The 15,377-nt window shown below is 43.1% G+C and overlaps 1 protein-coding gene across 1 annotated transcript in view; it reads right to left on the bottom strand.

Moving 5' to 3' along the window:
* The window catches only part of LOC121584273 (multiple C2 and transmembrane domain-containing protein 1-like), a 195,742-nt gene that overhangs the window by 100,276 nt on the left and 80,089 nt on the right, over nt 1-15,377 (bottom strand). Inside the window, exons 6-7 of the mRNA XM_045225950.1 lie at nt 6,548-6,718; nt 5,868-5,998 (exon numbers count right to left, since the gene is read on the bottom strand). Of these exons, the coding sequence (XP_045081885.1) occupies nt 5,868-5,998; nt 6,548-6,718 (302 nt within the window). The remainder of the gene's footprint in view (nt 1-5,867; nt 5,999-6,547; nt 6,719-15,377) is intronic.

Raw genomic sequence — 15,377 nt, forward strand, 5'->3', positions numbered from 1 at the left:
GAGTGGTGGTCACGCCCGGAGCCGGATCCGCCTCTGAGGCGGAATGCCCACCCGGCCCCTCCCCTGTTGTGTTTGGTTGGCGCGGTCGCAGTCCGCGCCTTTGGGGGGGGGGGTACTGTCACGCCCTGGCTCTGGGGACTCTTAAATGTTGAGCCAGGGTGTGGACTTGTTATGTTTAGTTTTCTATGGGTTTTGTTCTAGATCGTTTATTTCTATGTTGGCCAGGGTGGTTCCCAATCAGAGACAGCTGTAGCTCGTTGTCTCTGATTGGGGACCATACTTAGGCAGCCTGTGTTCACTTGTTTATTGTGGGATCTTGTTCCGTAAGGTTTGTTTTGGTGTTAACCTAGGACTTCACGTATCGTTTGGTTTGTTGTTTTGTTCGTGTGGTGTACTACAAATAAAATGTACGCTTATCACGCCTTGGTCCGCTTCTCATAACGATCGTGACAGACTGTTTATTTCACTTTTGTTTATTATCTATTTCACTTGCTTTGTCAATGTAAACATATGTATCCCATGCCAATAAAGCCCTTACATTGAAATTGAATTGAGAGAGATGCAGAGATGGGGAGGGAGAAAGAGAGAGAAGCAGAGATGGGGAGAAGGGAAAACAAATGTCCTGTTCTCTCTCTCTCTCTCTCTCTCTCTCTCTCTCTCTCTCTCTCTCTCTCTCTCTCTCTCTCTCTCTCTCTCTCTCTCTCTCTCTCTCTCTCTCTCTCTCTCTCTCAATTTCAATTTAAGGGCTTTATTGGCATGGGAAACGTGTGTTAACATTGCCAAAGCAAGTGAAATAGATAGTAAACAAAAGTGAAATAAACAATAAATATTAACAGTAAACATTACACTCAGAAGTTTCAAAAGAATAAAGACATTTCAAATGTCATATTATGTATATATACAGTGTTGTAACAATGTGCAAATAGTTAAAGTACAAATGGGAAAATAAATAAACATAAATATGGGTTGTATTTACAATGGTGTTTGTTCTTCACTGGTTGCCCTTTTCTTGTGGCAACAGGTCACAAATCTTGCAGCTGTGATGGCACACTGTGGTTTTTCACCCAGTAGATAAGGGAGTTTATCAAAATTGGGTTTGTTTTCGAATTCTTTGTGGATCGCTGTAATCTGAGGGAAATATGTGTCTCTAATATGGTCATACATTTGGCAGGAGGTTAGGAAGTGCAGCTCAGTTTCCACCTCATTTTGTGGGCAGTGTGCACATAGCCTGTCTTCTCTTGAGAGCCAGGTCTGCCTACGGCGGCCTTTCTCAATAGCAAGGCTATGCTCACTGAGTCTGTACATAGTCAAAGCTTTCCTTAAGTTTGGGTCAGTCACAGTGGTCAGGTATTCTGCCACTGTGTACTCTCTGTTTAGGGCCAAATAGCATTCTAGTTTGCTCTGTTTTTTTGTTTGTTCTTTCCAATGTGTCAAGTAATTCTCTTTTTGTTTTCTCATGATTTGGTTGGGTCTAGTTGTGTTGTTGTTGTTGTTGTCCTGGGGCTGTGTGGGGTCTGTTTGTGTTTGTGAACAGAGCCCCAGGACAAGCTTACTTAGGGGACTCTTCTCCAAGTTCATCTCTCTGTAGGTGATGGCTTTGTTATGGAAGGTTTGGGAATCGCTTCCTTTTAAGTTGTTATAGAATTTAACGGCTCTTTTCTGGATTTTGATAATTAGCGGGTATTGGCCTAATTCTGCTCTGCATGCATTATTTGGTGTTTTACGTTGTACACGGAGGATGTTTTTGCAGAATTCTGCATGCAGAGTCTCAATTTGGTGTTTGTCCCATTTTGTGAATTCTTGGTTGGTGAGCGGACCCCAGACCTCAGAACCATAAAGGGCAATGGGTTCTATAACTGATTCAAGTATTTTTAGCCAGATCCTAATTGGTATGTTTAATTTTATGTTCCTTTTGATGGCATAGAAGGCCCTTCTTGCCTTGTCTCTCAGATCGTTCACAGCTTTGTGGAAGTTACCTGTGGCGCTGATGTTTAGGCCGAGGTATGTATAGTTTTTTGTGTGCTCTAGGGTCCCCAGAGCCAGTTAATGATAATGCAGAGGATTTTCCCAAGGTCTCTCTCTCTCTCTCTCTCTCTCTCTCTCTCTCTCTCTCTCTCTCTCTCTCTCTCTCTCTCTCTCTCTCTCTCTCTCTCTCTCTCTCTCTCTCTCTCTCTCTCTCTCAATTTCAATTTCAATTTAAGGGCTTTATTGGCATGGGAAACGTGTGTTAACATTGCCAAAGCAAGTGAAATAGATAGTAAACAAAAGTGAAATAAACAATAAATATTAACAGTAAACATTACACTCAGAAGTTTCAAAAGAATAAAGACATTTCAAATGTCATATTATGTATATATACAGTGTTGTAACAATGTGCAAATAGTTAAAGTACAAATGGGAAAATAAATAAACATAAATATGGGTTGTATTTACAATGGTGTTTGTTCTTCACTGGTTGCCCCTTTTCTTGTGGCAACAGGTCACAAATCTTGCAGCTGTGATGGCACACTGTGGTTTTTCACCCAGTAGATAAGGGAGTTTATCAAAATTGGGTTTGTTTTCGAATTCTTTGTGGATCGCTGTAATCTGAGGGAAATATGTGTCTCTAATATGGTCATACATTTGGCAGGAGGTTAGGAAGTGCAGCTCAGTTTCCACCTCATTTTGTGGGCAGTGTGCACATAGCCTGTCTTCTCTTGAGAGCCAGGTCTGCCTACGGCGGCCTTTCTCAATAGCAAGGCTATGCTCACTGAGTCTGTACATAGTCAAAGCTTTCCTTAAGTTTGGGTCAGTCACAGTGGTCAGGTATTCTGCCACTGTGTACTCTCTGTTTAGGGCCAAATAGCATTCTAGTTTGCTCTGTTTTTTTGTTTGTTCTTTCCAATGTGTCAAGTAATTCTCTTTTTGTTTTCTCATGATTTGGTTGGGTCTAGTTGTGTTGTTGTTGTTGTTGTCCTGGGGCTGTGTGGGGTCTGTTTGTGTTTGTGAACAGAGCCCCAGGACAAGCTTACTTAGGGGACTCTTCTCCAAGTTCATCTCTCTGTAGGTGATGGCTTTGTTATGGAAGGTTTGGGAATCGCTTCCTTTTAAGTTGTTATAGAATTTAACGGCTCTTTTCTGGATTTTGATAATTAGCGGGTATTGGCCTAATTCTGCTCTGCATGCATTATTTGGTGTTTTACGTTGTACACGGAGGATGTTTTTGCAGAATTCTGCATGCAGAGTCTCAATTTGGTGTTTGTCCCATTTTGTGAATTCTTGGTTGGTGAGCGGACCCCAGACCTCAGAACCATAAAGGGCAATGGGTTCTATAACTGATTCAAGTATTTTTAGCCAGATCCTAATTGGTATGTTTAATTTTATGTTCCTTTTGATGGCATAGAAGGCCCTTCTTGCCTTGTCTCTCAGATCGTTCACAGCTTTGTGGAAGTTACCTGTGGCGCTGATGTTTAGGCCGAGGTATGTATAGTTTTTTGTGTGCTCTAGGGTCCCCAGAGCCAGTTAATGATAATGCAGAGGATTTTCCCAAGGTCTCTCTCTCTCTCTCTCTCTCTCTCTCTCTCTCTCTCTCTCTCTCTCTCTCTCTCTCTCTCTCTCTCTCTCTCTCTCTCTCTCTCTCTCTCTCTCTCTCTCTCTCTCAATTTCAATTTAAGGGCTTTATTGGCATGGGAAACGTGTGTTAACATTGCCAAAGCAAGTGAAATAGATAGTAAACAAAAGTGAAATAAACAATAAATATTAACAGTAAACATTACACTCAGAAGTTTCAAAAGAATAAAGACATTTCAAATGTCATATTATGTATATATACAGTGTTGTAACAATGTGCAAATAGTTAAAGTACAAATGGGAAAATAAATAAACATAAATATGGGTTGTATTTACAATGGTGTTTGTTCTTCACTGGTTGCCCTTTTCTTGTGGCAACAGGTCACAAATCTTGCAGCTGTGATGGCACACTGTGGTTTTTCACCCAGTAGATAAGGGAGTTTATCAAAATTGGGTTTGTTTTCGAATTCTTTGTGGATCGCTGTAATCTGAGGGAAATATGTGTCTCTAATATGGTCATACATTTGGCAGGAGGTTAGGAAGTGCAGCTCAGTTTCCACCTCATTTTGTGGGCAGTGTGCACATAGCCTGTCTTCTCTTGAGAGCCAGGTCTGCCTACGGCGGCCTTTCTCAATAGCAAGGCTATGCTCACTGAGTCTGTACATAGTCAAAGCTTTCCTTAAGTTTGGGTCAGTCACAGTGGTCAGGTATTCTGCCACTGTGTACTCTCTGTTTAGGGCCAAATAGCATTCTAGTTTGCTCTGTTTTTTGTTTGTTCTTTCCAATGTGTCAAGTAATTCTCTTTTTGTTTTCTCATGATTTGGTTGGGTCTAGTTGTGTTGTTGTTGTTGTTGTCCTGGGGCTGTGTGGGGTCTGTTTGTGTTTGTGAACAGAGCCCCAGGACAAGCTTACTTAGGGGACTCTTCTCCAAGTTCATCTCTCTGTAGGTGATGGCTTTGTTATGGAAGGTTTGGGAATCGCTTCCTTTTAAGTTGTTATAGAATTTAACTGGCTCTTTTCTGGATTTTGATAATTAGCGGGTATTGGCCTAATTCTGCTCTGCATGCATTATTTGGTGTTTTACGTTGTACACGGAGGATGTTTTTGCAGAATTCTGCATGCAGAGTCTCAATTTGGTGTTTGTCCCATTTTGTGAATTCTTGGTTGGTGAGCGGACCCCAGACCTCAGAACCATAAAGGGCAATGGGTTCTATAACTGATTCAAGTATTTTTAGCCAGATCCTAATTGGTATGTTTAATTTTATGTTCCTTTTGATGGCATAGAAGGCCCTTCTTGCCTTGTCTCTCAGATCGTTCACAGCTTTGTGGAAGTTACCTGTGGCGCTGATGTTTAGGCCGAGGTATGTATAGTTTTTTGTGTGCTCTAGGGTCCCCAGAGCCAGTTAATGATAATGCAGAGGATTTTCCCAAGGTCTCTCTCTCTCTCTCTCTCTCTCTCTCTCTCTCTCTCTCTCTCTCTCTCTCTCTCTCTCTCTCTCTCTCTCTCTCTCTCTCTCTCTCTCTCTCTCTCTCTCTCTCTCTCTCTCTCTCTCTCTCTCTCTCTCTCTCTCTCTCTCTCACAATCTCTCTGTCATGTCAGTAAGTGGTGCAATAGGTAGCAGGCAGGTCCACTGGTTGTTTCTTGTGTGTGTGTCTGTGTCTGTGTGTGTTATTGAACCCATCAGTAGGACCTCAGTGGGCCTGGAACAGATATTTAAGGAGGGGAACAGCCAATTACAATAGACACTAGCTCCCCAGGAACTGGACAACACCAGCTCCTCCAATATCCTCTCTGAGCTATTAGCCTCCTGTCTTTCAGACTTAGTGGGGACTTGTCAGACACACACACACACACACACACACAAGCACAGCACACGTATGTGTAAACACATGCATCCACGCATTCATCCACACACAGACGCACACAAACACACACGTAGCGGATGAAAGTCAGGCTAACGGTCCTGTGATGACTGCGACCTCGAAGTCAGTGTCACCCTCAGCCCAAGAGGAAATCTCACGTCAACTAGACACACACACGGCAGACCCTTAGAGCATACTAACAGAGACAAGATGGAAACTATTGGTGTGGTGTGCATGCAAGTGTATGTGTGTGTGTATAAGTGTGTGTGTGTGTGTGTGTGTGTGTGTGTGTGTGTGTGTGTGTGTGTGTGTGTGTGTGTGTGTGTGTGTGTGTGTGTGTGTGTGTGTGTGTGTGTGTGTGTGTGTGTGTGTGTGTGTGTGTGTGTGTGTGTGTGTGTGTGTGTGTGTGTGTGTGTGTGTGTGTGTGTGTGTGTGTGTGTGTGTGAGAAGCCCACCTGCCCATGAAGTCGTCCTTCTTGCCTGAGTCTTTGTCCCAGACGGTGATGTCGATGAATCCCCCCTGCTCCTCATACAGATGGAAGTCAAACTGCTCTCTCCACTGGGGGTTCAGAGTCTTGGGTATCGTCTGTGGAAGGAGCACACAAATGGATGGATCTGTGTGTGTGTGTGTGTGTTTGTGTGTGTGTGTGTCAGTATTTCCCCTTACCATTGTTCAAGTTCAGGTTTTATTTGTACAGTGAAATGTGTAACATGTCCTATTTCTTTGCATTTGTGTGACTCTAAAACACATACCACCATTGTTAGCAACTGACATATGATTCCCTGCAAACACATATTCTTAGCTTTGCTTTTCCTTCAGTTGTTCAGTTTGTGTCATTCTTTAGTTTTGTATTTTATGTTTGTTGTGTAGTAAATATTTCAGCATTTATTTGTATTGTTTTTTATTTGTTGTTTCCTGTAAAGCACATTGCGATGCAGTCCATGTCTGAAATGTGCTGTATAAATAAAGCTTGATTTGATCTATCCACTAATGCTAAAGCCTACTGATGGAAAAAGGGCTTTATAAATACAGTTGATTGGTTGTTTGATTGATTGATTGATTGATTGATTGATAGCTAAGAATTATCTAGGAAGTGGGTTGGTCAGTACAGTGTGATAGGGCTGGTGGAGGTACCTTGCTCTTGTATTTCTGATGGCCCAGTCTGAACTTGACGTAGGGGTCACTGAAGCCATTGGCGTCCATAGGCTGGAGGTCACGAGCCTCGATCAGACTGATGCTCACTATACCTCTCCACAGCTGAGCTTTCCTGTGGACATCTGACAACCGCATACTCGAATGCTGCTGCTAATGCAACACACAGACACACGCACACACACACGCACACGCACGAGCGCGCACACACACACACACACACACACACACACACACACACACACACACACACACACACAAGCATACAAACAGAAACAGAGGAATGCACAATAAGATTCCAACTTCTGCATCGTGACAATCAATCACAGTATTCTATGTGCAGAAACACAGCAATACGAACACAGGACAGACATGGAGACCATACAAAGAGATGCAGGCAAAGAACAAACACACAGACAAACACAGAACATGTGAGCAGAGTCAGCTCCTGGTTCAAAGCCTGTCCAACATGCTGTGGATCACCCCTGTACATAGCAATATACACAGAGTATACCAAACATTAGGAACACCTTCCTAATATTGAGTTGCACCCCCCCCTTTTGCCATAAGAACAGCCTCAAATCGACAGGGCATGGACTCTACAAGGTGTCGAAAGGGATGCTGGCCCATGTTGACTCCAATGCTTGACAGTTGTGTCAAGTTGGCTGGATGTCCTTTGGGTGGTGGACCATTCTTGATACACGCGGGAAACTGTTGAGTGTGAAAAACCCAGCAGCGTTGCAGTCCTTAACACAAACCGGTGCGCCTGGCATCTACTACTGTTCAAAGGCACTTCAATCTTTTGTCTTGCCGATTTACCCTCTGAATGACACACATACACAATCCATGTATCAATTGTCTCTAGGCTTGAAAATCCTCCACTTCATTTACACTAATTGAAGTGGATTAACAAGTTACATCAATAACGGATCAGATCAGGTACCTTTTTACAAATTAATTGAAAATGAAAAGCTGAAATGTCTTGAGTCAATAAGTATTCAACCCCTTTGTTATGGCAAGTCTAAGTAAGATTAAGAGAAAACATTTGCTTAACAAGCCACATAAGTTGTATGGACTCAATCTCAAATCAAATCGAATGTTATTTGTCACATGTGCCGAATACAACAGGTGTAGACCTTACAGTGAAATTACTTACTTACAAGCTCTTAACCAAAAATGCAGTTTTAAGAAAAATAAGTGTTATGTAAAAAATTGATAAGTAAAGAAAGAAGAAAAATTGAAAAATAACAAATAATTAAAGAGCAGCAGTCAAATAACAGTAGCGAGGCTATATACAGGGGGTACCGGTACAGAGTCAATGTGTAGGGGCACAGGTTAGTCGAGGTAATTGAGGTAATATGTACATGTGGGTAGAGGTAAAGTGACTATGCATAGATAGTAAACAGAGAGTAGCAGCAGGGTAAAAAGAGGGGGTGGGGGGGACAATGCAAATAGTCCAGGTAGCCAATTGATTAGCTGTTCAGGAGTCTTATGGCATGGGGGTAGAAGCTGTTAAGAAGCCTTTTGGATGAAGACTTGGCGCTCCGGTACCGCTTGCCGTGCGGTAGCAGAGAGAACAGTCTGACTAGGGTGGCTGAAGTCATTGGCAATTTTTTGGGCCTTCCTCTGACACCGCCTGGTATAGAGGTCCTGGATAGCAGAAAGCTTGGCCCCAGTGATGTACTGGGCCGTACGGACTACCCTCTGTAGTGCCTTGCGGTCTGAGGCCGAGCAGTTGCCATACCAGGCGGTGATGCAACCAGTCAGGATGCTCTCGATGGTGCAGCTGTAGAACTTTTTGAGGATCTGAGGACCCATGCCAAATCTTTTCAGTCTCCTGAGGGGGAATAGTCTTTGTCGTGCCCTCTTCACGACAGTCTTGGTGTGTTTGGACCATTATAGTTTGTTGGTAATGTGGACACCAACCTGCTCCACCACAGCCACGTCGATGGGAATGGGGGTGTGCTTGGTCCTCCTTTTCCTGTAGTCCACAATAATCTCCTTTGTCTTGATCACGTTGAGGGAGAGGTTGTTATCCTGGCACCACACGGCCAGGTCTCTGACCTCCTCCCTATAGGCTGTCTCATCGTTGTCGGTAATCAGGCCTACCACTGTTGTGTCGTCGGCAAACTTAATGATGGTGTTGGAGTCGTGCTTGGCCATGCAGACATGGGTGAACAGGGAGTACAGGAGGGGACTGAGCACACACCCCTGAGGGGCCCCCGTGTTGAGGATCAGCGTGGCAGATGTGTTGTTACCTACCCTTACCACCTGGGAGCGGCCTGTTAGGAAGTCCAGGATCCAGTTGCAGAGGGAGGTGTTTAGTCCCAGAGTCCTTAGCTTAGTGATGAGCTTTGAGGGCACTATGGTGTTGAACGCTGAGCTGTAGTCAATGAATAGCATTCTGACGTAGGTGTTCCTTTTGTCCAGGTGGGAAAGGGCAGTGTGGAGTGCAATAGAGATTGCATCATCTGTGGATCTGTTGGGGCGGTATGCAAATTGGAGTGGGTCTAGGGTTTCTGGGATAATGGTGTTGATGTGAGCCATGACCAGCCTTTCAAAGCACTTCATGGCTACAGACGTGAGTGCTACGGGGTCGGTAGTCATTTAGGCAGGTTACCTTAGTGTTCTTGGGCACAGGGACTGCTTGAAACATGTTGGTATTACAGACTCAGTCAGGGACATGTTGAAAATGTCAGTGAAGACACTTGCCAGTTGGTCAGCGCATGCTCGGAGTACACGTCCTGGTAATTCGTCTGGCCCGTGGCCTTGTGAATGTTGACCTGTTTAAAGGTCTTACTCACATCAGCTACAGAGAGTGTGATCACACAGTCATACAGAACAGCTGACGTTCTCATGCATACTTCAGTGTTGCTTGCCTCGAAGCGAGCATAGAAGTAATTTAGCTTGTCTGGTAGGCTTGTGTCACTGGGCAGCTCGCGGCTGTGCTTCCCTTTGTAGTCCGTAATAGTTTGCAAGCCCTGCCACATCCGACGAGCGTTGTAGCCGGTGTAGTACAATTCAATCTTAGTCCTGTATTGATGCTTTGCCTGTTTGATGGTTTGTCGGAGGGCATAGTGGGATTTCTTATAAGCGCCGGGTTAGAGTCCCGCTCCTTGAATGCGGCAGCGCTATCCTTTAGCTCAGTGCGAATGTTGCCTGTAATGCATGGCTTCTGTGTGCAGTAATAGTGTTTAACATTAATTTTGAATGATTAGCTCATCTCTGTGTCGAGCAGTGAATTTCCAACACAGATTGAAAAACAAAGACCAGGGAGGTTTTCCAATGCCTCGCAAAGAAGGGCACCTATTGGTGAAGCATGGTTAGTTATTAATTACACTTTGGATGGTGTATCAATAAACCCAGTCACCACAAACATACAGGTGTCCTTCCTAACTCAGTTGCCAGGGAGGAAGGAAACTATTCAGGGATTTCACCATGAGGCCAATGGTGACTTTAAAACAGTTACAGAGTTTAATGGCGGTGATACAAGAAAACTGAGAATGGATCAACAACATTGTATTTACTCCACAATACTAACCTAAATGACAGAGTGAAAAGAAGGAAGCATGTACAGAATAAAAAACATTTTTTTTTTTTTTTATGCATCCGGTTTGCAATAAGGCACTAAAGTAAAACTGCAAAACATGTGGCAAAGAAATTAACTTCATGTCCTGAATGCAAAGCGTTATGTTTGGGGCAAATCCAACACATCTCTGAGTACCATATTTTCAAGCATGGTGATGGCTGCATCATGTTATGGGTAAGGATTGGGGAGTTTTTTTTAGGATAAACAGAAACGGAATAGAGCTAAGCAAAGGCAAAATCCTAGAGGAAAACCTGGTTCAGTCTGCCTTCCAACAGACACTGGGAGACAAATTCACCTTTCAGCAGGCCAATAACCTAAAACACAAGGCCAAATATGCACTGGCCTTGCTTACCAAGATGACATTGAATGTTCCTGAGTGGCTTCGTTACAGTTTTGACTTAAATCGGCTTGAAAATCTATGGCAAGACTTGAAAAGGGCTGTCTAGCAATGATCAGCAACCAACTTGACAGAGCTTGAAGAATTTTAAAAAGAATAATGTGCAAATATTGTACAATCTAGGTGTACAAAGCTCTTAGAGACTTACCCAGAAAGACTCACAGCTGTAATCACTGCCAAAGGTGATTCTTACATGTATTGACTCAGGAGGTTGAATACTTATGTAATCAATATATATTATGGCTTAATTTTTAATATTCTTTTTTTTTCAAATGTTAGAATTTTTCTTCCATTTTGACATTACAGAGCATTTTGTGTAAATAGTTGACAAAAAATATCAATGAAATCCATTTGAATCCCACCTTGTAACACAACAAAATGTGGAGAAAGTGAAGAGGTGTGAGTGACTGTAATAGGCCCCATTGAGCTGTACCAGAGAAAGTGAAGAGGTGTGAGTGACTGTAATAGGCCCCATTGAGCTGTACCAGAGAAAGTGAAGAGGTGTGAGTGACTGTAATAGACCCCATTGAGCTGTACCAGAGAAAGTGAAGAGGTGTGAGTGACTGTAATAGGCCCCATTGAGCTGTACCAGAGAAAGTGAAGAGGTGTGAGTGACTGTAATAGACCCCATTGAGCTGTACCAGAGAAAGTGAAGAGGTGTGAGTGACTGTAATAGACCCCATTGAGCTGTACCAGAGAAAGTGAAGAGGTGTGAGTGACTGTAATAGACCCCATTGAGCTGTACCAGAGAAAGTGAAGAGGTGTGAGTGACTGTAATAGACCCCATTGAGCTGTACCAGAGAAAGTGAAGAGGTGTGAGTGACTGTAATAGGCCCCATTGAGCTGTACCATGGACAGCATTCATTCAGATTGCTGCTCCTCCCCTCTCAGATTAAACCCCATTTTTAACCGTTTCCTAATGACTTACAGACTTATTTAACCTCAACAGGAGTCACACTGCTATTGCTTGCTTGTGCGGGGGTGGTGGGGGGGGGGGACTAAAAATAAAGCAGTCGGTACATATTTGTCAAACAAACATCTCTACGAGATATCTCACTGTCTCCCTGCCTAGTTTGGAGGAGCCTCATTAGCATATTGTTTGTTTTGGAATGAATTTCATTAAACTTTGAACAAACCCTGGCACACAAGCGCCGGCACTTTGATGTTGAGATGAAGCCTCTTAATTTCCATTCTCCAGACATGAAACAATGAGAGCTGGGCTCTGTGTGATACTACCACCCATACAATAGCCTACACTAGAGGAGGCTGGTGGGAGGAGCTATAGGAAGACGGGCTCATTGGAATGAAATTAACGGAACGGAGTCAAACATGTGGTTTCCATATGTTTGATGGGTTTAATACCGTTCTCTTTATTCCATTCCAGCCATTACAATGAGCCCGTCCTCCAAAACTCCTCTCACCAGCCTCCTCTGGCCTATTACCGATACTGTACAGTGAGTCCACATAGTCTACACTATGCTGTTATACTAATGGTGAAGGGCAGTACGCTACGCTAGCTAACTCTGCTTAAAAAACATGCTAATTACATAAAAACCCATGGCCGATTTGGATTAGGAATCATCCTCATCAACACCCCATGCCAAAGTAGAGCACGGAAAGACATGACAAGGAGGTGTGTTGGGTTGAAATTCCTTATTGAAAGAAATCTATTTGGAGCTGATATAGGGTTCAAGGTTTTTAGGATTTATTTATTCGCACCAAAGAAAAGAAGTGAAAGACAAAACATTACAGATAAAAAAAAAAACTGTTAAAAACGGTGTCCAGGTGATGTTGGAATCCTAAAAGGGCTTATACGAAAACCACACCACCAATATAAGTACCAAAAAAAATGTTTGTTCAATCAGTTAAACAAAGCACATTCATTATAATTGTACATAATATACCCAGTATACAGGCTAATTCAAAAGCCCTATGTGATTGAACTCTTCAACTTCTGGGGCAAAGAACACAGTGCGATAATAAGAGGGGTGAGTTGGCTTTTCTGGACTTGAAAGGAAGTGGATTTCAACACTTTTAGTGTTATAATTATCCCACAGTGGTTCTTGCATTGTTTGCATGTATTGAGACCAGCACTACTGACTTGATTAAAGAGAAGAGGATATATAAATAACCATGGAGAAAGGGAGGGAGGGAGGGAGCCAGGCAGACACCCAGGAGGAGTGGGGCTTGGTGGGGAAGTGCACTAGTTAGTTAGCGCTGGAGATAATTCTAGAGTCACAGGTGGGATGGCCCAGTTTGGAGCTTCAAAGGGATGGTTTGGGGGAAGTACTACAGCAGGACTTCCGCACCTCTCCAACCAGAGACACGTTCAAACTAACTTTTCTGCGTCTCTGTCTCTTTACAAACTCAAACTTTTACTCAACGGTACTCAACTACATGCCTCCAGATCGAGAGTGCTGCTCTCAGAAACACTGAGAAATGTGAGAAGTTGTTGTTTGTTCTCGAGAGTCCATGGGTTTGGTTTCAAATGAGACAGAGATATAAGCCTAATGCTGTGTACCACCTGAGGGCTGCTATGGCACGGAGGGGCAGTAAGGACAAACAGGATACTGTTTGGAACATGAATATCCATAGCCTACAGATATGGACATGTGCAACATGCATGGGACAATGAGAGGGAAAAGCGGACCCTGGACCAGCATGCCTTCTGTTGTGAGGGAATAAAAGAGAGCAATGATGAGGAACATGGAGAGAAAAGATAGGTCAAGGGTCAATCTGCCAGGCATGATGGGAAATCAAAAGGATATGCACAGGGTTGATGTCCTCATGAGGTAAAGGGGTCTCAGACAGACCTGGGACAGTAAACCTTCAAAACACACACACCTCTAAAACTATCATCCCCCTGACCATCCTCTTTTCCCCTTTGTCAGAAGCATTTGTAAACATTTCCCAGGACTATCCACAATCCCCACACTAAGACCATTGAGGGCCAGACGTTTCTAAAGTTGAGCCTGGATCTGTAGAGAGACAGAACCGCTGCCTCAGCCATATAGGCCACTTTACACTGGAAGAGGTACGGAGATGACAGTAGAGAAACTTTATTTTCTCACCCGTTTGATGCAATACACTGCACATGCTCCAGTAGGGTATTGCTTTCAAGAGCCACACTATGAACCATAACAACCATGACTGATAACCATAACTGATAACCATAACTGATAACCATGACTGATAACCATGACTGATAACCATGACTGATAACCATAACTGATAACCATAACTGATAACCATAACTGATAACCATAACTGATAACCATGACTGATAACCATGACTGATAACCATAACTGATAACCATGACTGATAACCATAACTGATAACCATAACTGATAACCATGACTGATAACCATAACTGATAACTATGACTGATAACCATAACTGATAACCATAACTGATAACCATGACTGATAACCATGACTGATAACCATGACTGATAACCATAACTGATAACCATGACTGATAACCATGACTGATAACCATAACTGATAACCATAACTGATAACCATAACTGATACTCATGACTGATAACCATAACTGATAACCATGACTGATAACCATAACTGATAACCATGACTGATAACCATAACTGATAACCATGACTGATAACCATAACTGATACTCATCTTTGTTCCATATTTCAGTATGAAATCAGAGTCTATACATTCAACTTAACAGAAACATGTATTCTAGTGTCAAAATTGACAACAAAGTGTAAATAGGAACATTTTGATCATAAAGTCAGTATCGTACAAAACTGAGATTTGCGAGGTGTAAGGAATCTAGTTTGTAACAGCTTTTCTTGGGTTGGGTTTATTTTAATCCTGCCCACATGCCCACAGCAGGCAACACCCAAGTAATAATCAATTCAGAGCGCAGCTGCACGCGACCCCATCGCACACTGACCAGGGTAATTGTGGTTTACCTTTGGATATCCCTATGGAGCTATTTAGGGACCATCAGTAAATTACACAAGGTACATGGGACAATATTTTAAAAAATTCAGTAGCTCCAAATTTCAATTACTTAAGAACCTCAAACCAACTATAAATTGTAGAAATTCATATACAAATATTGAAAGCATTTAAAACTAAAATGTGTGCAACATGAAAATATTTTTCATTTACATAGTGTGAACGTATTAACGGTCCCTAACTAGCCCCACAGAGATAGGCTATCCGAAGTCAAACCAACTTTGCCATGGTCGCACACCGGCCGGCTGAAGCTAACTGGCAAAATAAGTTTGCTAGCTTTCTGGTCACTATAAAGAGCCAGAAAACTGTGACGGACCACATCTGGACAAACAAGGACCCCATCTGGACGACTAACAAGGACCCCATCTGGACTAACAAGGACCCTATCTGGACTAACAAGGACCCCATCTGGACTAACAACAGGCATGTACTGTACATACAGTATACATACTATTTATCACTGCTCTCAATTCCACCTGTCTGTATATTGCAGCTGGTGGAAAATACTAAATGGTGGAGTGAGAACTGATAAAGGTGACAGGGACACAGAGGAGGTGAAGGGAGAGGGGCTGGGTCACCACCTGAACCCAGGACAGCGGAGGGGTTTGGATGGGTAGAGTAGGTAGGTAGGTAGGTAGGTAGGTAGGTAGGTAGGTGGTATTGGAGGTTACATGCCAAGTATTACCTTACTGGATGGTTTCCAGCTCCTTGTCAAAAGCATGGTCTGTAAATGAGACAAAGCCGTTATAGGACGCTGAAGAGCTCAGAGCTGCATGAGGTCAGAGGGCTGAGGTCAGAGGTCAGCCCAGGAGGAAGCAGGGCGAGGAGGGTCACAG

This window comes from Coregonus clupeaformis, chromosome 16 (genome assembly GCF_020615455.1).
Source record: "Coregonus clupeaformis isolate EN_2021a chromosome 16, ASM2061545v1, whole genome shotgun sequence".
Taxonomy (NCBI): Eukaryota; Metazoa; Chordata; class Actinopteri; order Salmoniformes; family Salmonidae; genus Coregonus; species Coregonus clupeaformis.